The sequence below is a fragment of the Octopus sinensis genome, linkage group LG27 (assembly GCF_006345805.1).
Source record: "Octopus sinensis linkage group LG27, ASM634580v1, whole genome shotgun sequence".
Taxonomy (NCBI): Eukaryota; Metazoa; Mollusca; class Cephalopoda; order Octopoda; family Octopodidae; genus Octopus; species Octopus sinensis.
This window is the reverse complement of record NC_043023.1, coordinates 10,871,340-10,895,577: the sequence shown is the minus strand read 5'-3', so window position 1 is coordinate 10,895,577 and position 24,238 is coordinate 10,871,340. Positions and strand designations below refer to the sequence as shown.

The 24,238-nt window shown below is 39.0% G+C and overlaps 1 protein-coding gene and 1 long non-coding RNA gene across 2 annotated transcripts in view; one reads left to right on the top strand and one right to left on the bottom strand.

Moving 5' to 3' along the window:
- Positions 1-910: 910 nt before the first annotated feature.
- On the top strand, positions 911-2,260 carry LOC118768234. Its single transcript, XR_005004063.1, has 2 exons — positions 911-969; positions 1,474-2,260. It is a non-coding gene; the product is annotated as an uncharacterized LOC118768234 (long non-coding RNA).
- Positions 2,261-8,695: 6,435 nt separating this feature from the next.
- LOC115224996 (chondroitin sulfate synthase 1-like) overlaps positions 8,696-24,238 on the bottom strand; it is a 20,907-nt gene continuing 5,364 nt past the window's right edge. The window contains exons 2-5 of the mRNA XM_029795925.2: positions 19,009-19,471; positions 16,102-16,579; positions 11,311-11,465; positions 8,696-10,569 (exon numbers count right to left, since the gene is read on the bottom strand). Coding sequence (XP_029651785.2) covers positions 9,076-10,569; positions 11,311-11,465; positions 16,102-16,579; positions 19,009-19,471 — 2,590 coding nt within the window. The 3' untranslated portion in view covers positions 8,696-9,075. The remainder of the gene's footprint in view (positions 10,570-11,310; positions 11,466-16,101; positions 16,580-19,008; positions 19,472-24,238) is intronic.

The window sequence follows — 24,238 nt, the reverse complement described above, 5'->3', positions numbered from 1 at the left end:
TCAGGTAAAGTTTAAGAAAAAAATAAATCTGCTACCCTTTAAAATGCGGGAGCTGTGAGCTTGCCAGTCAGTCGACAGTCGGGAACAGAGCGAGTTGGTAACAGGTAGTTCTGCTGGAGACAGTGAATGTGAAAGACATACACAGAGGATTGAGAGCGAAAGAGAGGTTACGGCGTGGAAGGCATTGGCTATTGTCGCAGAGTTGCAGACGCGAAAATGTTCGGTAATGTTTATGTTTGTTTTTTGTTGTTGACTTTTGATGTGAAAAGAAAAGAATTGAATTGTTGAAAAGAAAAGAAAAGAATTGTTGAACTAAACAGAAATGAGATTGTGAAAAGAACTGTGTTGCTGAGTTGTGTTAAAGAAAAAAAGAAAGAACTGTGAATTAAGGAAAAGAGTTGTTAAGAAAAGAGAAAGAAAGAAAGAGAAAGACTTTAATGTGATTTGAACATTGAACTGTATCGTGAATTCAACTGATTTGTCTCTGAACTGTATCGTGAACATTATTTGATTTGAACTGTTGTCTCCGGACTGTGTATTGTATCTGCATGTTTTGATCTTGTTAATTTTGTTGCATGTTATTTTCTTTGATGTACCTGATGTATTTTACATTGTATTTGGTGTTGTAATGATTGTCATAAACTGTTGTTAAATGTAAGCCAATTGCCTTCCGCCGTCTCTCTGTATCTCTTCCTGCTGTTGTTGTTGTTCTCTCCGGTTGCCGAGTTCGCTGCCATCCTCCACCGGGTCCCATTTGTGTGGCGAATTCTCCGTTCGACTGGGCCGGTGCAATCGTCGTCGCTCGACTTGGTAGGGTCCCGGGTTTTCGAAGAGTTTGAGCGACGGCAGGTGGTACGTAACAACATATATATATATATATTATATATATATATATATATATAATATATATATATAAATAAAAAATATACATACATCTATATATATAAATCAAAAAATATTGATATGGAGGTCAGTTCGGAGGCTGAGTGCTGCGACCTACTTTTGTGATTTGGAGTCAAGCAGACGGGTAAATCTTTTGTTATGCCAGTTTCTGGGGAAATTTATGTATTTAGGAAGTGACATTTTGGCCCCTACGATCAGGGAAAGTTTAAGAAAAAAATAAATCTGCTACCCTTCAAAATGCGGGAGCTGGTGTCGGCATGACACCAGGGCTAGTGAGGTCGACTTCAAGGAGGGCGATGAGGTGTGGTTCCACAACCCCAGGCGGAAGAGAGGGCAGTCTCCGAAGCTGCAGAGTCCTTGGGAGGGGCCTTTCACGGTGGTGACTCGTTTGTCCGATGTAACGTACAGGATTCGAGGAGGCAGGAGGTCTTCCCTGAAAAGTGTACATGCGAACCGTCTGTGGAGGTACCATGAGCCTGGCCAGTTCAGCTGGAGCTCGCCCTTGGAAGTACGGGTTTAGTGTGCTTCTGTCGGGTCGACAAAGCTTAGGGAGGGGGTAGTGATATGGAGGTCAGTTCGGAGGCTGAGTGCTGCGACCTACTTTTGTGATTTGGTGTCAAGCAGACGGGTAAATCTTTTATGCCAGTTTCTGGGGAAATTTATATATTTAGGAAGTGACATTTTGGCCCCTACGGTCAGGTAAAGTTTAAGAAAAAAATAAATCTGCTACCCTTTAAAATGCGGGAGCTGTGAGCTTGCCAGTCAGTCGACAGTCGGGAACAGAGCGAGTTGGTAACAGGTAGTTCTGCTGGAGACAGTGAATGTGAAAGACATACACAGAGGATTGAGAGCGAAAGAGAGGTTACGGCGTGGAAGGCATTGGCTATTGTCGCAGAGTTGCAGACGCGAAAACGTTCGGTAATGTTTATGTTTGTTTTTTGTTGTTGACTTTTGATGTGAAAAGAAAAGAATTGAATTGTTGAAAAGAAAAGAAAAGAATTGTTGAACTAAACAGAAATGAGATTGTGAAAAGAACTGTGTTGCTGAGTTGTGTTAAAGAAAAAAAGAAAGAACTGTGAATTAAGGAAAAGAGTTGTTAAAAAAAGAGAAAGAAAGAAAGAAAGAGAAAGACTTTAATGTGATTTGAACATTGAACTGTATCGTGAATTGAACTGATTTGTCTCTGAACTGTATCGTGAACATTATTTGATTTGAACTGTTGTCTCCGGACTGTGTATTGTATCTGCATGTTTTGATCTTGTTAATTTTGTTGCATGTTATTTTCTTTGATGTACCTGATGTATTTTACATTGTATTTGATGTTGTAATGATTGTCATAAACTGTTGTTAAATGTAAGCCAATTGCCTTCCGCCGTCTCTCTGTATCTCTTCCTGCTGTTGTTGTTGTTCTCTCCGGTTGCCGAGTTCGCTGCCATCCTCCACCGGGTCCCATCTGTGTGGCGAATTCTCCGTTCGACTGGGCCGGTGCAATCGTCGTCGCTCGACTTGGTAGGGTCCCGGGTTTTCGAAGAGTTTGAGCGACGGCAGGTGGTACGTAACAACATATATATATATATATATATATATTATATATATATATATATATAAATAAATGTGCCCTTTTAAAGCCTAGCCAGGCTCACGGGCCCAGTTTCCTGGTTTTAATGGCGTATGTGTTCCCCCGCTGGACAGGACGCAAGTCCATCGCAGCATTACTCATTTTTGCCAGCTGAGTGCACTGGAGCAATGTGAAATGAAGTGTTTTGCTCAAGAAAACAACGCGTCGCTCGGTCCAGGAATCGAAACCACAATCTTATGATCATGATGCTGACACCTTAACCACTAAGCCATGCGCCAAACTTGTGTATATTTGTGGTAAGGAAAGGAGAATTATGGAAAATGATTTAAGTGAGAATGAAGGAGTGGCTGTGTGGTAAGTAGCTTGTTTACCAACCACATGGTTCCAGATTCAGTCCCACTGCATGACATCTTGGGCAAGTGTCTTCTGCTATAGCCCCGGGCCAACCAATGCCTTGTGAGTGGATTTGGTAGACGGAAACTGAAAGAAGCCTGTCATATATATGTATATATATATGTATTTGTGTGTGTTTGTGTGTCTGTGTTTGTTCCCCTAGCATTGCTTGACAACCGATGCTGGTGTGTTTATGTCCCCGTTACTTAGCGGTTCGGTAAAAGAGAACGATAGAATAAGTACTGGGCTTACAAAGAATAAGTCCGGGGTCGATTTCCTCGACTAAAGGCGGTGCTCCAGCATGGCTGCAGTCAAATGACTGAAACAAGTAAAAGAGTAAAGAGTATATGTGAAACACGGACTAAGAGGATTGACTTTCCTGGTGTTGTAAAGATTAAGAAAGGTAAAAAACCATATCAGTGTGATATCTGTGGCAAATCATTCTCTCACAGCAGCAACTTAACTAAGCATAAATCTGTTCATACAGGAGAGAAACCATATCGTTGTAACATCTGTGGTAAATCATTCTCCCGGAAAGATAACTTGATCACTCACCAGCGTATTCATACAGGAGTGAAACCATATCACTGTGACACCTGTGGAAAAGCCTTCTCTCAAAAGGACAACCTAATTACTCACCGACGTATTCATACAGGAGAGAAACCATATTGCTGTGATCTCTGTGGTAAATCATTCTCTCACAAATTTATTCATGCAGGAGAGAGATTTTGCAAACACACAGACACAGACGGGTGATTACAATGTCTTGCTTTTGTTTATGCATGCTGGGCAATAACAATTTGTTTTTTAAAAAAGAAACCATCAGGAGTGGCTGTGTGGTAAGTAGCTTGTTTACCAACCACATGGTTCCGGGTTCAGTCCCCCTGCGTGGCACCTTGTGATGTCTGTGGTAAATCATTCACTACAAAGGGTAACTTAACTAAGAATAAATTTATTCATGCAGGAGAGAGATTTTGCAAACACACGGACACAGATGGGTGATTACAAGCCTTGTGAGTGGATTTGGTAGATGGAAACTGAAAGAAGCCTGTTGTATATATATATATATATATGTGTGTGTGTGTGTGTGTGTGTGTGTGTGTGCGTGTGTGTTTGTGTGTCTGTGTTTGTCCCCCTAGCATTGTTTGACAACCGATGCTGGTGTGTTTATGTCCCCGTCACTTAGCGGTTTGCAAAAGAGACCGATAGAATAAGTACTGGGCTTACAAAGAATAAGTCCCGGGGTTGAGTAGCTCGATTAAAGGTGGTGCTCCAGCATGGCCGCAGTCAAATGATTGAAACAAGTAAAAAAAAGAGAAAGAGAAATAAGTTTAAATGAAAATACAGAAACCGTTTTTATTTTTAATTCTTTACACTTTGACGTGGAATTTTTCCTCATTTTCCATAATTATAATTTTTTAATTATTATTTCATATTTTTTTTATTTGAAAATTTTTATCAATACAAAAGTTAAATATTTTTCCAAAAGAAAAAAACAAAAAATACAATCAAGTGTTAACAAGAAGTAAAAATATATATAAATAAATAAACATCAATCCAGGGGGATGAAATTTGAACCTGCAATGCAGTCATTAATATGCCCTAGTGCTTGGTTGTAAAACCACTTGGCCATGGAAAGACATAAAAATGGATAATGAGAGACAGTTATTGTATAATGTTGGAGAGACATTGAGAAATAAATATCTGTATGACTTTTTGGTTGTGGTGGGCCTGGGTGGATTTTGGAGACAGGGTGGAGTATGGGTAGATAAATCTTGTTAATATTTCTTTTTAGTCCTATGTCAGTCTTGATCTAGATAGGCCTGTAATTAAAGACATTCCAGCTGTGACCATCCCATCTTTTATTCAGGCATAGTGTATCTATGACTACATTATTGAATGTATAGTTTAGCAGTTATTATTAGTGGCTACAGTTGTTGTTTAGCCCTGGGTCAATCCTGATCCAGACAGACCTATGATCAAAGATGTTCCAGCTGTGACCATCCCCTCTTTTATTCAGGCATAGTGTATCTAGGACTACATTATCTAATGTACAGTACAGCAATTAGTGTAAGTGGCTTTAAGTGTTGTTTAACCTCATACCAGTTCTTACCCGGTAAACCTATGATCAAAGACGTTCCAGCAGTGACCATCCCATCCTTTATTCAGACATAGTGTATCTAGGACCACATTAACCCCTTGACAACAGTTGACGAAAATATGTCTGTCTACTCCGATTTAGATTCCTAACTACTCCCACATTTTGCAGTGCAGTTTAACCAAAAGCGGGTATCTTATAGTCGTGATTCATATCGAGCCCTTCTGGGTATTAGCGCATGTCTACGATGAGTCTACGATTTAAAAAGAATTTACCATAATTTTTAATGCATTTTTTGCTCGGTTTATATAAGGGAAGTAACTCTCTAAAAATGTTTATATAGTTATTTCCCTTACAAACCCGAGCAACGCCGGGCAATACTGCTAGTCTTTATATATAAAACTGAAGTTGTGTGTGTCTGTCTACTCCGATTTAGATTCCTAACTACTCCCACATTTTGCGGTGCAGTTTAACCAAAAGCGGGTATCTTATAGTTGTGATTCATATCGAGCCCTTCTGGGTATTAGCGTACGTCTACGATGAGTCTACGATTTAAAAAAAAAATTACCATCATTTTTCCACATTTTTAATGCATTTTTTGCTCGGTTTATATAAGCAAAGTAACTCTCTGAAAATGCTTATATAGTTATTTCCCTTACAAACCCGAGCAACGCCGGGCGATACTGCTAGTCTTATCTATTTTAAGGTTACGTTCAAGTCATGAGACTAGCAGTAGACCAATGGCATGTGGATACTTTACATGCATAATACCGTGTTTTGAGTTGTACCACACGCAAGATATTTTCTGAATTTGAGCAGAATAACTTGTGGATATCGTATTATGATAAATAGCTTTACACAGTTCGTTTACATAGACCGGTAGACGTAAATGTACGATGCTATGTTATTGTAACGGTGGATGTAAATAGATATGAGCTCATTGGCATTTGAGTGTTTGGGTGGCCTCATTAGATAAAAAAAAACCCAGAGCAGTGTCTTGCATGCTTCGGGTAATACCGGTGTCAAGGGGTTCAATAAAATTGTCAGTATTAGCAGCAACATTTGTAGTTTATATTGTTTAGCCCCAGGTCAGTCCTGGTCCAGTAGACTTACGATCAAAGACATATATATATATATATATACATATATACATATATATATATTAAGTGTAGGAAGAAATGGAGCTGAACGAAGATTTAACAAAATTCCTTTTTATTATTTTCTACATATGTTTCAAAGGCTGCAAAGTCCCTTATTCGGATTGAATAAGGAGTCCATTTTGCAGCCTTCTCTTCAGGAAAATCCAGGAACTTAATTCTCCAACAAAATGCCCCATGGTCGTAACTTCAACCGTGATTTTTGCTACCCAGGTATCGGTTATCATTTGAATTATCCGTAATAAGATAATTCATTTATCTACTTCAATATACATAATATATATAAATAAATAAATGTGCCCTTTTAAAGCCTAGCCAGGCTCACGGGCCCAGTTTCCTGGTTTCAATGGCGTATGTGTTCCCCCGCTGGACAGGACGCCAGTCCATTGCAGTGTTACTCATTTTTGCCAGTTGAGTGGACTGGAGCAACGTGAAATGAAGTGTTTTGCTCAAGAACACAATGCATAGCCCGGTCCAAGAATCAAAACCACAAACTTACAATCATCATGGTGACCATCCCATCTTTTATTTAGGCATAGTGTATCTAGGACTACATTATTGAATGTATAGCAGTTACTATTAGTGGCTACAGTTGTTGTTTAGTCCCGGGTCAGTACTGATCCAGACAGACCTATGATCAAAGTTGTTCCAGCTGTGACCATCCCATCTTTTATTCAGGCATAGTGTATCTAGGACTACATTATTGAATGTATAGCAGTTACTATTAGTGGCTACAGTTGTTGTTTAGTCCCGGGTCAGTACTGATCCAGACAGACCTATGATCAAAGTTGTTCCAGCTGTGACCATCCCATCTTTTATTCAGGCATAGTTTCTAGACTACATTATGAATGTATAGCAGTTACTATTATGCTACAGTTGTTGTTTACCCGGTCAGTACTGATCAGACAGACCTATGATCAAGTTGTTCAGCTGTGACCATCCCATCTTTTATTCAGGCATAGGTATCTAGGACTACATTATTGAATGTATAGCATTACTATTAGTGCTACAGTTGTTGTTTAGTCCAGAGTACTGATCCAGACAGACCTATGATCAAAGTTGTTCCAGCTGTGACCATCCCATCTTTTATTCAGGCATAGTGTATCTAGGACTACATTATTGATGTATAGCAGTTACTATTAGTGGCTACAGTTGTTAGTCCCGGTCAGTACTGTCCAACAGACCTATGATCAAAGTTGTTCCAGTGTGACCATCCCATCTTTATCAGGCATTTGTATCTAGGACTACATTATTGAATGTATAGCAGTTACTATTAGTGGCTCCAGTTGTTGTTAGTCCCGGTCAGTACTGATCCAGACAGACCTATGATCAAAGTTGTTCCAGCTGTGACCATCCCATCTTTTATTCAGGCATAGTGTATCTAGGACTACATTATTGAATGTATACAGTTACTATAGTCTACAGTTGTAGTCCCGGGTCATTACTGATCCAGGACCTATGATCAAGTGTTCCAGTGACCATCCCATCTTTTATTCAGGCATAGTGTATCTAGGACTACTATTGACAGCATTACATTAGTGGCTACAGTTGTTGTTTAGTCCCGGGTCAGTACTGATCAGACAGACCTATGATCAAAGTTGTTCCAGCTGTGACCATCCCATCTTTTATTCAGGCATAGTGTATCTAGGACTACATTATCTAATGTACAGTATAGCCATTAGTGTAAGTGGTTTTAAGTGTTGTTTAACCTCATACCAGTTCTTACCCTATGATCAAAGATGTTCCAGCTGTGACCATCCCATCTATTATTCAGACATAGTGTATCTAGGACTTCATTAACTAAAATTGTCAGTATTAGCAGCAACAGTTGTAGTTTATATTGTTTAGCCCTAGGTGAGTCCTGATCCAGTAGACTTACGATCAAAGACATTCCAGTGGTGACCATCGCATTGGGCACTTTCTTCATGGTGGCTGTACAAGTGAAGACTTCATCATGTAATTTGCAAGACTAAAGATCTCCCTTGACTGAGTGAGACTGTGTCTGAAAAGGGATAGCTTTACTGTAGGTGTGAAGAGGTGAATATAGAAAAAAGGGGACAGGAGCTGGTTTATCCTGTAGATGAGATACATAGCTACCTGATTTTAAGTGGTGCTCCTTTGATTACAAGAGTTCCAATTGATCTAATCAATGGAACAATTTGCTTGTGAAATTAACCCTTTTGTTACTGTATTTATTTTGAGATGCTCTGTGTTTCTTTCAATGAATTTTAAATATAACAAAGAATTTAGTAAAATAATTTAGTAGTCATTAAGCTAGTGTTAGGAACATAAATTGTGACTAAGGTTTGGTGGAAGATTTTAATGCAGAACTTTTGAAAACAAGACATTTGTACTACAGATCCAGAACTGGGTTGATATCAAAAGGGTTAAAAATTGTTTCTCTATTATATATTTTTAAGCCTTTTGTTAGCATATTTCTGTTGAGATGCTCTGTGTTCCTTTCAATAAATTTTAAATGTATCAAAGAATTTTGTAAAATAACTAAGTTATCATTAAGCTAGTGTTAGGAACATAAATTGTGACTAAGGTTTGGTGGAAGATTTTAACTCAAATCTTATGAAAACAAGACATTTGTACTCAGAACCATAGCCGGTTTCAGCCAGGTTGGTAATGAAAGGGTTAATGTGCAAGCGGCTGAGTACTCCACAGAGACTTGTAATTTGCAGGGAGATTCAGCAGGTCACACCGAATGTGACACAACTGGCTCTTTGAAATACAGGTACGACTCATTTTTGCTGGCTGAGTGGACAGGAAGAACAAGAAATAACTGGTAATCTGTCGGTTATAACGAAGGTTCCAGTTGATTTTGATCAACAGAACAAGTTGCTCGTGAAATTAACATCCAAATGGCTGAGTATTCCACAGACATGTGTACCCTTAATGCACTTCTCAAGGAAATTCAACATGACACATGTTTGTCTTTGTTATTTATTTAATATCTTCGGTAATCTGTAGACAGCCTCGGCTTCCTTATGTAGCGACCAAAAGATACTGATTTTTGAATCTAGACACATTTGGTACTGTTCTGCATTCAAATCCTTTGAACAGAATTTTGGGTGGTAAACGTGTATCAGTGACAAATCCGGGGCCCGGATTACTGTCAGGTTAGATTTGATGCACAATTCATAGAAATCTATGTCCTCTTTACCCCACCCTTTAATGTTTGTGTCATAGCCGCCCACTTCCAGAAAGTCCTTTTTGTAGATGGATACCATACCAAAACCGAAATATATCCAAAAGCCATCATCCTTGCCAAATAAGTAATGGTTCTTCTTACAATTTGGTTTGTGGCAAATAGATTCAGGATCAAACTGGCTGAAATAAATCGGAAAATACACTTGCTTGCCGTATATTGTAGTTATTCGTACTCGATGTAGAAATTCCTCTGTGATGGCCATATCGATATCAATAAAAAGAAGAAGGGAGTCATTACTGCAGTTTTTCACACCATGCTGCAATGCCACCCCACGAGTAAAATCTCCAGTCAGAAATGTCACTTCCAGTTTCATGGAATGGTACTGAGACTGCAAACGTCTCATCAGCGTGATCTGTTTGATCCAGCTTCCTTCTGGGTCTTTATAGATTGCAAGAATCACTTTGAGGTTCTCTGGTGTTCGTTTGAAGATCTTCTCTAGTGCCTCTGTAAATCGTACAAATGCTTCTAATTTTCCAGCAATCGGTATAATCAGATTGATCTCTTTCACCTGCCTACCGTATTTGGTATTGATATCAAAACGATCCTTAAGCATGTCTTCGTCCTCGGTAAACTCCAGAGGCAGTAGACGCTGTGAGGCCATAAATGTGCCATTGTAATAACCACTTTTAGTCTTGCGTTGCAATAAGTAGACATGTAGCAGATGTTGTACACCTTGGATGGGTGACATGTAGCGATAGGCTTGCAGAAGCTTCTTAAACTTGATATTATCAACTCCTTCCCAATAATGACTAAGAAGAGCTCTGACAGCATTCTGTACGGTTTCATCATGTTTTTTCACACTCAGCTTCTGTTTCGGTGCCTGATGAATATTTGCCATGGAATAAATTGACTCCATTTCAATATTCTCCCACTGTGCGTCAACATCACCAGTATCGTACCAAAATCTGACAGAGGCCTTCTTCGCTTCATGTTTTCTATTAAAATATTCGATATTATGAAGATACTTTATTACAGGCATTGACCAACGCTTCATGTGTTTTCCAGTAATCACCCTCTTCACCATTCCCATCTCATTTCTCAAGTTGTCCGTCTTTTTTTGCAGCCATTTAATTTCATCATGCTTGAAATGCAGTGCCAAACGTACGACGAAACTGGTATTCTTCACTGGATGCAATGTGAACGCATGACTTTCCTTTTGCCCTAGTTCATGGTTAAAAGTCCCCTTCACTTCACGGTAATTCTGGTAGAATAAGGCTCTCACCTGCACAAAAAAAAAAAGATACAAAAGTACATATGTGAGTGTGTGTGTGTGTATGTATGTATGTATGTATATATATATATATATTATATATATATATATATATATTATATATATATATATATATATATACACATATATATGCATGTATATATATATATATATAGTGAGAGAGAGAGATTGATGGGTAGCTAGATAATTAGATTAGTAGATATATATATATATATATTATATATATATATATATTATATATATATATATATATATATATATATATATATATATATATATATATACCTACTAATCTAATTATCTATCTATCTGCCTATCAATCTCTCTCTCTCTCTCTCTCTCTCTCTATATATATATAATATATATATATATATATATATATAGATAGATAGATATATAGATAGATATAGTTAGACAGACAGACAGATAGATAGGTAGGTAGACAGATAGATTGAGAAATGGATCAATAGATAGATAGATAGAAAGATAGATGGACAGACAGACAGACAGGTAGATAGATAAATAGATAGACAGACAGGTCAATAGCTAGTTAGCTAGATTGATAGGTAGAAAGAGGTGGGGAGAGAGATATATAGACAGACAGAAAAATAGATCAATTAATGGATGGATAGATAGATAAATAGATAGACAGACAAACAGATAGATCAATAGGTGGATGAATAGATAGATAGATAGACAGGTAGATAGATAGAGCGATAGACAAAGTTTTACCTTTCTGTTTGATTTGCATTGAACTTTCAGGTAATTTTCCACACATCTACCTAATTCAGTGTCTTCATGGGTCGTGGCAGTGTCTCCTTTGCAATTGTCCAGATTTGGGGCCAACACTTTCAGTGCTTTGTGACTAAATATAACCCCTGGGCCACCTGTAGAATGATAATGAAGATGATGACGACAACAACAACAACAACAATAATCCTTTCTATTATAGGCACATGACCTGAAATTTTGGGGGTACATCGACCTCAGTATTTCATTAGTACTTTATTTATTGCCCCCGTAAGGATGAAAGGAAAAAGTCGACCTGAGTGGAATTTGAACTCAGAACGTAAACACGAATGAAATGCCTCTAAGCATTTTCCCCGGCATACTAACAATTCTGCCAGCTCACAGCTTCACAGTAATAATAATAATAATGATAATAATAAGCTGACACAAAATGCCAATTCTGTAACGATGAGATTGAAACAATAGACCACCTAATCTCAGAGTGTAGAGTCTTAGCACCTGCAGAATATAAAGCAAGACATGACAGAGTCGGCCAGTATTTACACTGGACAATATTTCGGCATTATAAAATCAAATCCGCTGACAAATGGTATAAACATCATCCTGAAGCTGTGACTGAGGGAGAAAATGTGTCGATTTTATGGGACTTCCCCGTGCAGACCGACAGGACTATAAAAGCTAATAAACCGGATACCATTGTAAAAGATCAGACAAAAAGGATGTGTTTATTAATTGACATGAGTATTCCCTGTGATTACAATATAGCGGCGAAAGAATTTGACAAGATTAGTAAATATAAAGACCTGCTAATAGAAATTGGAAAAATGTGGCATCTCAAGGCGACTACAGTACCAGTGATTGTAGGATCTCTAGGAATGATAAAAAAAAGGTACTGAAACCTATTTGAAAATGATTCCAGGCTTACCATCCCTACAGGAAGTGCAAAAATCGTATTAACTGGAACGGCTCATGTACTGAGAAGAGCACTATTGCTGTGAAAATAACATCCATTCATGAATTTATTTATTTATGAATTTTTAAATACATATTTTATCTGTGAATTTGCGCGTGTAATCTGGGAATGCATACAATGCCCTTCTCTGCCCTCAGTGTATGGAAAACACTCGGCAAGAAACGGAAGAAAATTTGAAGAAAGAAGGAAAAAACATAATAATAATAATAATAATAACATGAAACGTCTTCTAGTGCCTAGAGAGCATCTCAACAGGCACGATAGAGCTGCACAATATATTCACTGGGTAATTTGCAAAAATCTGGATTTGCCCCATGAAAAAAACTGGTGGGAACACAAACCACCTCCAGTGCTTGAAAATGACCACATTTCACTTCTCTGGAACGTCATCATTCAAACTGACAAAAAGATAGATGCAAATAGGCCAGACATCATATTGAAAGACTTCAGACAAAGAACATGCCTCCTCATTGATATGACTGTCCCAATCGACATAAACGTATCTGTCAAGACCTACCAAAAACTGAGCAAATATAAAGATCTTGAAATAGAAATCAGCAAAATGCGGAACCTGAAGACTAAAACAATACCTGTTGTCATAGGTGCCCTGAGAATGAAAGCAAAAGGGATTGATTGCTACCTAGCTCAGATACCAGGAAACCCCAAAATGGCAGAAATTCAAAAGATAGTGCTCACGGGAACTGCCCATATCCTACGCAAAATACTTTCTGTGTAATCTCAAGTTTTAAAACCAACATAATTTTCTTATGGTTTCTTGAACATCCACTAGTACAACACTAAGTACAAAACCAAATATATGGCACCCTAGGCATAACACCAACATGGACTTCCAACTTGAGGTCTCTGGGTGAGACTTGGAGCCAGCTTGTGCAAATATAAAGCAAAAGTCAAACATAGAATAATAATAATAATAATAATAATAATAATAATAATAATATATTGTCCTGCTGCAGTACCAGGCACTGGCTGTCATGGCTTCTGATCTTAACTGATTGCAAGTGTTATCATGTACATGTTTTGTCTTGGTGTAAAAAAAAAAGTGGACTACGAGGCGCAGGAGTGGCTGTGTGATAAGTAGCTTGCTTACCAACCACATGGTTCCGGGTTCAGTCCCACTGCGTGGCATCTTGGGCAAGTGTCTTCTGCTATAGCCTCAGGCCGACCAAAGCCTTGTGAGTAGATTTGGTAGACGGAAACTGAAAGAAGCCTGTTGTATATATGTATATATATATTTACGCGTGTGTGTGTTTGTGTGTCTGTGTTTGTCCCCCTAGCATTGCTTGACAACCGATGCTGGTGTGTTTATGTCCCCGTTACTTAGCGGTTCGGCAAAAGAGACTGATAGAATAAGTGCTGGGCTTACAAAAGAATAAGTCCCGGGGTCGATTTGCTCGACTAAAGGCGGTGCTCGAGCATGGCCGCAGTCAAATGACTGAAACAAGTAAAAGAGTAAACTTAACGGTTCGGCAAAAGAGACCGATAGAATAAGTATTGGGCTTGCAAAAGAATAAGTCCCGGGGTCGATTTGCTCGACTAAAGGCAGTGCTCCAGCATGGTCGCAGTCAAATGACTGAAACAAGTAAAAGAGTACAGCAAATATTCTGTTCAATACCAGAGATTGGCTTGTCTATTGCTTGACCTTAACCAGCTCAGCATGATCCTTCGTGGCTGCCGATATGTACATCTCTGATCAAGAACTAGAAGGGAACATCTGCAGGGATTACAGATAGAAGCAAATAGGAAACAATACTTACTGACAAAAGGCAAAATAAATAATTAAATAAATGAATAAAATGAATAAAGGCGCAGGAGTGGCTGTGTGGTAAGTAGCTTGCTAACCAACCACATGGTTCCGGATTCAGTCCCACTGCGTGGCATCTTGGGCAAGTGTCTTGCTATATCCCCGGCCCGACCAATGCGTTGTGAGTGGATTTGGTAGACGGAAACTGAAAGAAGCCTGTCGTATATATGTATATATATATATGTATGTATGTGTGTGTGTTTGTGTGTCTGTGGTTGTCCCCCTAGCATTGCTTGACAACCGATGCTGGTGTGTTTACGTCCCCATCACTTAGCGGTTCGGCAAAAGAGACCGATAGAATAAGTACTGGGCTTACAAAAGAATAAGTCCCGGGGTCGATTTGCTCGACTAAAGGCGGTGCTCGAGCATGGCCGCAGTCAAATGACTGAAACAAGTAAAAGAGTAAACTTAACGGTTCGGCAAAAGAGACCGATAGAATAAGTATTGGGCTTGCAAAAGAATAAGTCCCGGGGTCGATTTGCTCGACTAAAGGCAGTGCTCCAGCATGGTCGCAGTCAAATGACTGAAACAAGTAAAAGAGTACAGCAAATATTCTGTTCAATACCAGAGATTGGCTTGTCTATTGCTTGACCTTAACCAGCTCAGCATGATCCTTCGTGGCTGCCGATATGTACATCTCTGATCAAGAACTAGAAGGGAACATCTGCAGGGATTACTGATAGAAGCAAATAGGAAACAATACTTACTGACAAAAGGCAAAATAAATAATTAAATAAATGAATAAAATGAATAAAGGCGCAGGAGTGGCTGTATGGTAAGTAGCTTGCTAACCAACCACATGGTTCCGGATTCAGTCCCACTGCGTGGCATCTTGGGCAAGTGTCTTGCTATATCCCCGGCCCGACCAATGCGTTGTGAGTGGATTTGGTAGACGGAAACTGAAAGAAGCCTGTCGTATATATGTATATATATATATGTATGTATGTGTGTGTGTTTGTGTGTCTGTGGTTGTCCCCCTAGCATTGCTTGACAACCGATGCTGGTGTGTTTACGTCCCCATCACTTAGCGGTTCGGCAAAAGAGACCGATAGAATAAGTACTGGGCTTACAAAAGAATAAGTCCCGGGGTCGATTTGCTCGACTAAAGGCGGTGCTCCAGCATGGCCGCAGTCAAATGACTGAAACAAGTAAAAGAGTAAAGAGTAAAATAAAAATTTTGTTACACAGTATTATTTCTTTTTGTTTTGTTTTGAAGATCACAAAATAATCAGTTGTGGTCCCTTGCAGATTATCTCCAAATCCAAAACGGAACCTTTGCATCTCAAGGTATCCCAAACACCACTTCCACCACCACCACGACCAACAACAGCAACAGCAACAACAACAACAACAGCAACAACTCTGCCACCGGACACAACACCATCACAACTACCACCATCACCATCACCGCCACCACCACCACCACAAACACTGCCACTGCACACAACACCACCACCACCACCACCATCACCACCATTACCACCATCACCACCACCCCCAACACTGCCACCGCACACAACACCACCACCACCACCACCACCACCACCACCAACACTGCCACCGCACACAACACCACCACCACCACCACCACCATCACCACCATTACCACCATCACCACCACCACCAACACTCCCACTGCACACAACACCATCACAACTACCACCATCACCGCCACCACCACCAACACTGCCACCGCACACAACATCACCATCATCACCACCACCACCAACCCTGCCACCGCACACAACACCACCACCACCACCATCACCACCATCACCACCACCACCAACACTGCCACTGCACACAACACCATCACAACTACCACCATCACCATCACCACCACCACTGCCACCGCACGCAACACCGCCACCATCACCACCACCACCAACACTGCCACCCCACACAACAATCAGAACTACCACCACCACCACCACAAATTATCACCACAGCAGCGACAACAACAACAACAACCACTTACCTATGCAGTACCAGTAACTCTTTCCAATCCCTAGTTTTCCGATCTCCTCAGGAACCCCTTGACCGTAATGGCCCATGTAGATCTTCTCGTCGCTGTTTAAGGACCTGAACAAACTTCCGAGTTCTTGGCCCTTTATAAACACGTCATCATCAGCACGGATGAAATACTCGTATTTATCCGCATGGTTTTCGTGTATATATTTCAACATCTCGAATACTTTGCCCTGCGGCGGGTAGACGTTGTCTGGTACGCGATTCAGCCTCACTAGGGGCATCCCGGGAGGAGCTGGATCTGTGCTGTTGCCGACGAAGAAGACCACGTCGCCAGGGATCGATTTCAGCCACGTCATTCGGATGGCCCAGTCGCGGTTATTGAAATACTGCGAACTCGTCATGACGCTCACCAAAACGAGTTTTTTCTTGGGCCCCGGGTTGAAATGGAAATCTCCGAGTTCTTCGACGAAAGGAGGAATCGAAGCCTTGGTGATGTTATGAAAGAGAACGAGAAAAAATATATTATTATCATCATCATCATCATCATCATCGCCGTCGTCGTCATCATTGCCAAAATCATCGCCATCATCATCATCACTATCATCATCATCATCATCATCGTCATCATCATCATCATCGTCATCAGTCATCATCATCATCATCATCATCACTATCATCATCATCATCATCATCATCGTTATTGTCAAAATCATCATCATCATCATAATCGTTATCATCATCTCATATTCCTCCTCTTCTCCTTCCTCCTCGTCATCATCTCCATCACCACAACCATCTTCATCATCATTATTATTATCAATCCTCATCCCCATCTTCCTCCTTACCGTCGCCCTTATCATTTAACCTTCATGTTCCATTCTGACGTGGGCCGAATGGTTTCATGGGACCCAAGAGGCCCAAACACTAACACCTCCTCTCCAATACCTGCTTTGGCATGGTTTCTACTACTGGATACCTTTTACATACTGCTACCGATGAGATTGCCTTGCAGCTTGCAGGAGTACGAACCTTGAGAGAGAAGGCTTTGTATAAGGAGATGCCCGGTCAAAGTAGGAAAGAAGGGTCTAAAACAGAACAGGTTTCTTATTGTGGAGGGACCATACGGATATTCACATTTTAAAGAACAGTGGTTCTCAACTGGAGTTCATACGAACCGTGGTGGTCCACACAGGCAAAATAGTAAACCAGGGGGATCTTTTCCGTTTGAACGGCACATGTCAACACAATTTCTAGTTAACTAAACACTTTAAAACTTCGTATACTGGTAGAATGTGTCAAAATAAAACATTTTTTTCTCTTGGCTTTCTTGATAAAATTGTAATTTGTTTGTTTAACGTAGTTTAATTTTTCGAATTTTAACCAATCAATTGCCTCTATTGAGCTAAAATGATTTACTGCATCTAAAACTGAGACAACATGACTGAAACAAGTAAAAGAGTAAACTTAGTGGTTCGGCAAAAGAGACCGATAGAATAAGTACTGGGCTTACAAAGAATAAGTCCTGGGGTCGATTTGCTCGACTAAAGGCGGTGCTCCAGCATGACCACAGTCAAATGCCTGAAACAAGTAAAATAGTAAACTTAGCAGTTTGGCAAAAGAGACCGATAGAATAAGTACTAGGCTTACAAAGAATAAGTCCTGGGGTCGATTTGCTCGACTAAAGGCGGTGCTCCAGCATGGCCACAGTCAAATGACTGAAACAAGTAAAAGAGTAAAGAGAGTATAAAATGTAATTTACAAAATAAGGGCCAAAGAAAAATTCCAATGCCAAATATGCTGAAAAAAAGACAAAAATTGTCAATAACTATTATAATTTATGCGTCTCGAAACAAACCGATAGGAATTTTTAAAAAATCCGTTATTACCGTATTGGTCCCAATTTCGGGGTTAATTCATAAGAATTTTCCCCTCTTCAGCGATAAATACGTGAGATATAAGTGAAATACTTACTCATACCCATGGAAAAAGGAAGTACTAAGTCCCGAGCAGACCTAAGTACCCCAAATATATCCAAAATAGAAAATCTTCGGCACATCGCGAGACATGTGTGATTCGAACTAGAAACTTTCACCGAGTGAGAGAATCCAGAAGTGAACACTATTAAATTTATAAATAACTAGCAGTATCGCCTGGCGTTGCTCGGGTTTGTAAGGGAAATAACTATAAAGCATTTTTAGAGAGTTATAGCCAAAAAATAGAAAAAAAATGCATTAAAAATGGAAAAAAAATTATGGTAAATTTTTTTTTAAATCGTAGACTCATCGTAGACGCACACTAATACCCAGAAGGGCTCGATATGAATGACGACTATAAGATACCCGGTTTTGGTTAAACTGCACCGCAAAATGTGGGAGTAGTTAGGAATCTAAATCGTAGGAGACAGACACACAACTTGACTTTTATATATAAAGATGTAGGATAAAATTTTTTTTTTTACGAGAAAAAAAAATTTAATCAATGGCCAGCATATCAAAAAATACCTTTAAAGGTTAAATTTATAAATAATTTACAAAATGAGAGAAATATTAAAATTACTAAGTCTCTCTAAAGGAGATTACGGCAGCATTACTGGATATTAATAGTTATCGCCATACTAATATGGCAGTCTAAATATAAGACTAAAGCTGTCGCTGATTAGCTCCAAGAAGCCACCGCCCCTAGCTAGCTATATGACACACGAACCTGCGTCCATTACAACCTTCGAACAGGGGAGGTCAGCCGCTTCACCTTGCTAGTCAGACATCTGCAGACATGTTTCAGGGTTGTTGCCCTTTATCAATGCAGCGTAGTCAGAACCAGCAAAATAAGGGCAAAAGGAAAATTCCAATGCCAAATATGCCGGAAAAAAAGACAAAAATTGTGAATTGAAGAGAGTATAAAATGAGTAACTTACCTGATTTTCTGTGTTGAAAGTTACATCTGAACACTTGAGAAAATTTTCAGGGTAATACATAGAGAATATCAACATTGATAGCTGAATTCCTGCAAATATACTGATAACGAAAACTAAAGCATCCATAAGGAAATTTGCTCTTCTTGTTTTCTTTATAATTTTCTTAATCGCGGGCCATGATTTTGATTTGTTATCATTGGTTTTTCTCTTGTATATACCGTTAACAAAATAGCCGCTGTCAACATCCCTGTTGGTGGGGTTGGCGTATCCGATGCTGCAGTTGAGGTCGTTCGTATTTTTTATGCCAGCGTAATCGCTTTGGTGATCGCTAGCAGTGAGAGCTAAAAGTGCCACAGACGTTTCGTCAGGAGCTGCAGCAGATAACGGTGGTGTTCTTGCCGCTGCTGTTGTTGTTATGTCCCGTGCTTCATGATGCTGAGAGTGGCTGCTGGACCGATTCGATCTGTTGAGACGTTGGTCAGCAACGTTCACAAATTCAAACGCCAAGGTGATTTTTTTTTTTTTTGAAGTTCGGGGAAACGTTTTAAAATTTGTTGTTGTTGTTGTTGGTGTTGGTGTCGTTGGCAATTCAGTTTTGGAAATTTGAGTCGTTTATGTTTAATTTCAATTTTTTTTTTCCATTTCGTAGAAAAATAAATATGAAAAAGAAGAAATGAAAAAAGAAACAAAATGAGATAGATAGACAGATAGATAGATAAATAGATAGATAGATTACAGCCATCTTTGGCCAAGTTGTTCCTGTTGTGACCACTGACCTGATTGGTTGACATGTGGCGTGAAATAAGTGAGGATATCAGAGACCACTACAAATGTATCAATTTTGAAAACAGAGATGGTTGTAATTTGAGGGGTATTTGGCTGTTATTTCTAACGGGTTGAATGACCTACGAACAAAGGCAGTGAATTTGGTAACTTGGGTGAAATAACAACATGAGAGAATGTGCAGTGAGGTTCTGAACTTGATTAGATCCTGTTATGTCAAGTATTAAAACATCACACGGAACTATTGAGCCGAGGTAACAAATGAAACACAATGAAGAGCCCTCCACAGGAGCTACCTTAAAAGGTGGATCTTTTCTAAAAGATGGACAGAATTTCAAGGTGGATCTTTTCTAAAAGATGAACAGAATTTCCTACTTAACTAAATAATTTGAAACTTCGTATACTGGTAGAATGTGTCAAAAGAAAACATTAATTTCAATTAGTTTTTTGGAGAAAAATGTATTTTCTAACTTTTACGTAGTTTAGTTCTTCGAATTTTAACCAATCGTATTCTCTGTTTTGAGCTGAATTCATTTGCTGCCGTGTTATTCATTCTTATCAGTCTTCTGTTTTCTGTCTTCAAAGGCTTGTTTATTTCAATGTCATCCCTGACTTACGGACCGATTACCTAAGATTACGATTGGTTAAAATTCGAAGAATTAAACTATGTAAAAGTTAGAAAATACATTTTTCTCCAAAAAACTAATTGAAATTAATGTTTTCTTTTGACACATTCTACCAGTATACGAAGGTTAAAATTATTTAGTTAAGTAGGAAATTCTGTCCATCTTTTAGAAAAGATCCAAAGCTGTCCTTATTCTCATATATACACGAATGTGCGAATTTTGCAGGGTTTTTTTTATATGTGCCTACGTGACTCTGTATGTGTGTGCGCGCGCGTGTATGTGATGATACGCACAAGGTTATTTTTCTATATCTTTACGTGTTTATCTATGTACTAGCAGTATCGCCCTGCATTGCTCGGGTTTGTAAGGGAAATAACTATATAAGCATTTTTAAAGAGTTATAGCAAAAAAATAGCAAAAAAATGCATTAAAAATGGGAAAAAAATGATGGTAAATTTTTTTTAAATCGTTGACTCATCGTAGACATTTTTAGAGAGTTACTTCCCTTATATAATAGCGAAAAAATGCATTAAAATGGAAAAAAATGATGGTAAATTTTTTAAAATCGTAGACTCATCGTAGACATTTTTAGAGAGTTACTTCCCTTATATAATAGCAAAAAAATGCATTAAAAATGGAAAAAAAATTATGGTAATTTTTTTTTAAATCGTTGACTCATCGTAGACATTTTTAGAGAGTTACTTCCCTTATATAATAGCGAAAAAATGCATTAAAATGGAAAAAAATGATGGTAAATTATTTAAAAAATCGTAGACTCATCGTAGACGCGCGCTAATACCCAGAAGGGCTCGATATGAATCACGACTATAAGATACCTGGTTTTGGTTAAACTGCACCGCAAAATGTGGGAGTAGTTAGGAATCTAAATCGTAGAAGACAGACACTCACACAACTTGACTTTTATATATAAAGACTAGCAGTATCGCCCTGCATTGCTCGGGTTGTAAGGGAAATAACTATATAAGCATTTTTAGAGAGTTATAGCCAAAAAATAGCAAAAAAATGCATTAAAAATGGAAAAAAAATTATGGTAATTTTTTTTAAATCGTTGACTCATCGTAGACATTTTTAGAGAGTTACTTCCCTTATATAATAGCGAAAAAATGCATTAAAATGGAAAAAAATGATGGTAAATTATTTAAAAAATCGTAGACTCATCGTAGACATTTTTAGAGAGTTACTTCCCTTATATAATAGCAAAAAAATGCATTAAAAATGGAAAAAAAATTATGGTAATTTTTTTTTAAATCGTTGACTCATCGTAGACATTTTTAGAGAGTTACTTCCCTTATATAATAGCGAAAAAATGCATTAAAATGGAAAAAAATGATGGTAAATTATTTAAAAAATCGTAGACTCATCGTAGACGCGCGCTAATACCCAGAAGGGCTCGATATGAATCACGACTATAAGATACCTGGTTTTGGTTAAACTGCACCGCAAAATGTGGGAGTAGTTAGGAATCTAAATCGTAGAAGACAGACACTCACACAACTTGACTTTTATATATAAAGACTAGCAGTATCGCCCGGCGTTGCTCGGGTTTGTAAGGGAAATAACTATATAAGCATTTTTAGAGAGTTATAGCCAAAAAATAGCAAAAAAATGCATTAAAAATGGAAAAAAAATTATGGTAAATTTTTTTTTAAATCGTTGACTCATCGTAGACATTTTTAGAGAGTTACTTCCCTTATATAATAGCGAAAAAATGCATTAAAATGGAAAAAAGTGATGGTAAATTATTTTTAAAATCGTAGACTCATCGTAGACGCATGCTAATACCCGGAAGGGCTCGATATGAATAACGACTATAAGATACCCGGTTTTGGTTAAACTGCACCGCAAAATGTGGGAGTAGTTAGGAATCTAAATCGTAGGAGACAGACACACAACCTCTCTTTTATATATAAAGAAGATTTGCTTATTGAACGACGTGATGGGCAAACTATCTGAATTGACTACTTGACAAAATCACGATTCGTTCTCGAACAATCCGGAGGGAAATTTATCATCAATTATACAAATTTATCATCTGTGTGGTAAGTAGCTTGCTAACCAACCACATGGTTCCGGGTTCAGTCCCACTGCATGGCATCTTGGGCAAGTGTCTTCTGCTATATCCCCAGGCCCACCAATGCCTTGTGAGTGGATTTGGTAGATGGAAACTGAAAGAAGCCTGTCGTATATAGGCAAAGGAGTGGCTGTGTGGTAATTAGCTTGCTAACCAACCACATGGTTCCAGGTTCAGTCCCACTGCGTGGCACCTTGGACAAGTGTCTTCTGCTATAGCCCCGGGCCCACCAATGCCTTGTGAGTGGATTTGGTAGACGGAAACTGAAAGAAGCCTGTCGTATATATGTATATATATATATATGTATATGTTTGTGTGTCTGTGTTTGTCTCCCTAGCATTGCTTGACAACCGATGCTGGTGTGTTTACATCCCCGTTACTTAGCGGTTCGGCAAAAGAGACCGATAGAATAAGTACTGGGCTTACAAAAGAATAAGGCCCGGGGTTGAGTTGCTCGACTAAAGGCGGTGCTCCAGCATGGCTGCAGTCAAATGACTGAAACAAATAAAAGTGTAAAAGATTAATTATATAAACCCACGTGGAGGCGCGTGGCTTAGTGGTTAGGGTGTCAGCATCATGATCGTAAGATTATGGTTTCGTTTCCTGGACCGGGTGACGCATTGTGTTCTTGAGCAAAACACTTCATTTCACGTTGCTCCAGTTCAGTCACCTGGCAAAAATGAGTAACGCAGTGATGGACTGGCGTCCCATCCAGCTGGGGAACACATACACCATAGAAGCCGGGAAACGGGGCCCATGAGCCTGGCTAGGCTTTAAAAAGGGCGTATTTTATATAAACCCACAGGCCTTAGACCTGTGACTAGTTTGATAAGTGCCAACGCATATATATGTATATATATATATGTGTGTGTTTGTGTGTCTGTGGTTGTCCCCCCAACATCACTTGACAACCGATGCTGGTGTGGTTACGTTCCCGTAACTTAGCGGTTTGGCAAAAGAAACTGATAGAATAAGTACTAGGCTTACAAAGAATAAGTGCTGGCTTACAAAGAATAAGTATATATATATACATATGCGTGGCACCTTGGACAAGTGTCTTCAACTATAGCCTCAGGCCGACCAAAGCCTTGTGAGTGGATTTGGTAGACGGAAACTGAAAGAAGCCCGTCGCATATATGTATATATATATGTGTGTGTGTGTGTATGTGTGTGTGTGTGTGTGTGTGGTGTGTGTGTGTGTGTGTGTGTGTGTCTGTGTTTGTCCCCCCCAACATCGCCTGACAACCGATGCTGTTGTGTTTACGTCCTCGTAACTTAGCGGTTCGGCAAAAAGAGACCGATAGAATAAGTACTAAGCTTGCAAAGGATAAGTTCTGGGGTCGATTTGGTCAACTAAAGGCGGTGCTCCAGCATGTCCACAGTCAAAATGACTGAAACAAGTAAAAAAGTTAATAATAATAATCATCAAAACCTCAAAGCTAAGAGATAATCCATGATTAATTCAAAACAATGTGAATGAATAAGCATTATCTTTGACAGACAACTCTGAATGCTAAAGGGATACATGATAAGCAGCATGGTATCTGCTTGGCTTGTTACAATGGAAAGAGGCACCTACATGGCCTTAGCTTTCAATAGGCTAAAAGCTGTTTACTCTTTATTTATTGATTCATGGCGAAAGTGAAATCTATGTTAATGGTTACTTTACAAAACTACACCAATACACCAAATGTGAAATCAACTGGAACAGAAAATGGAGAAATTAAAA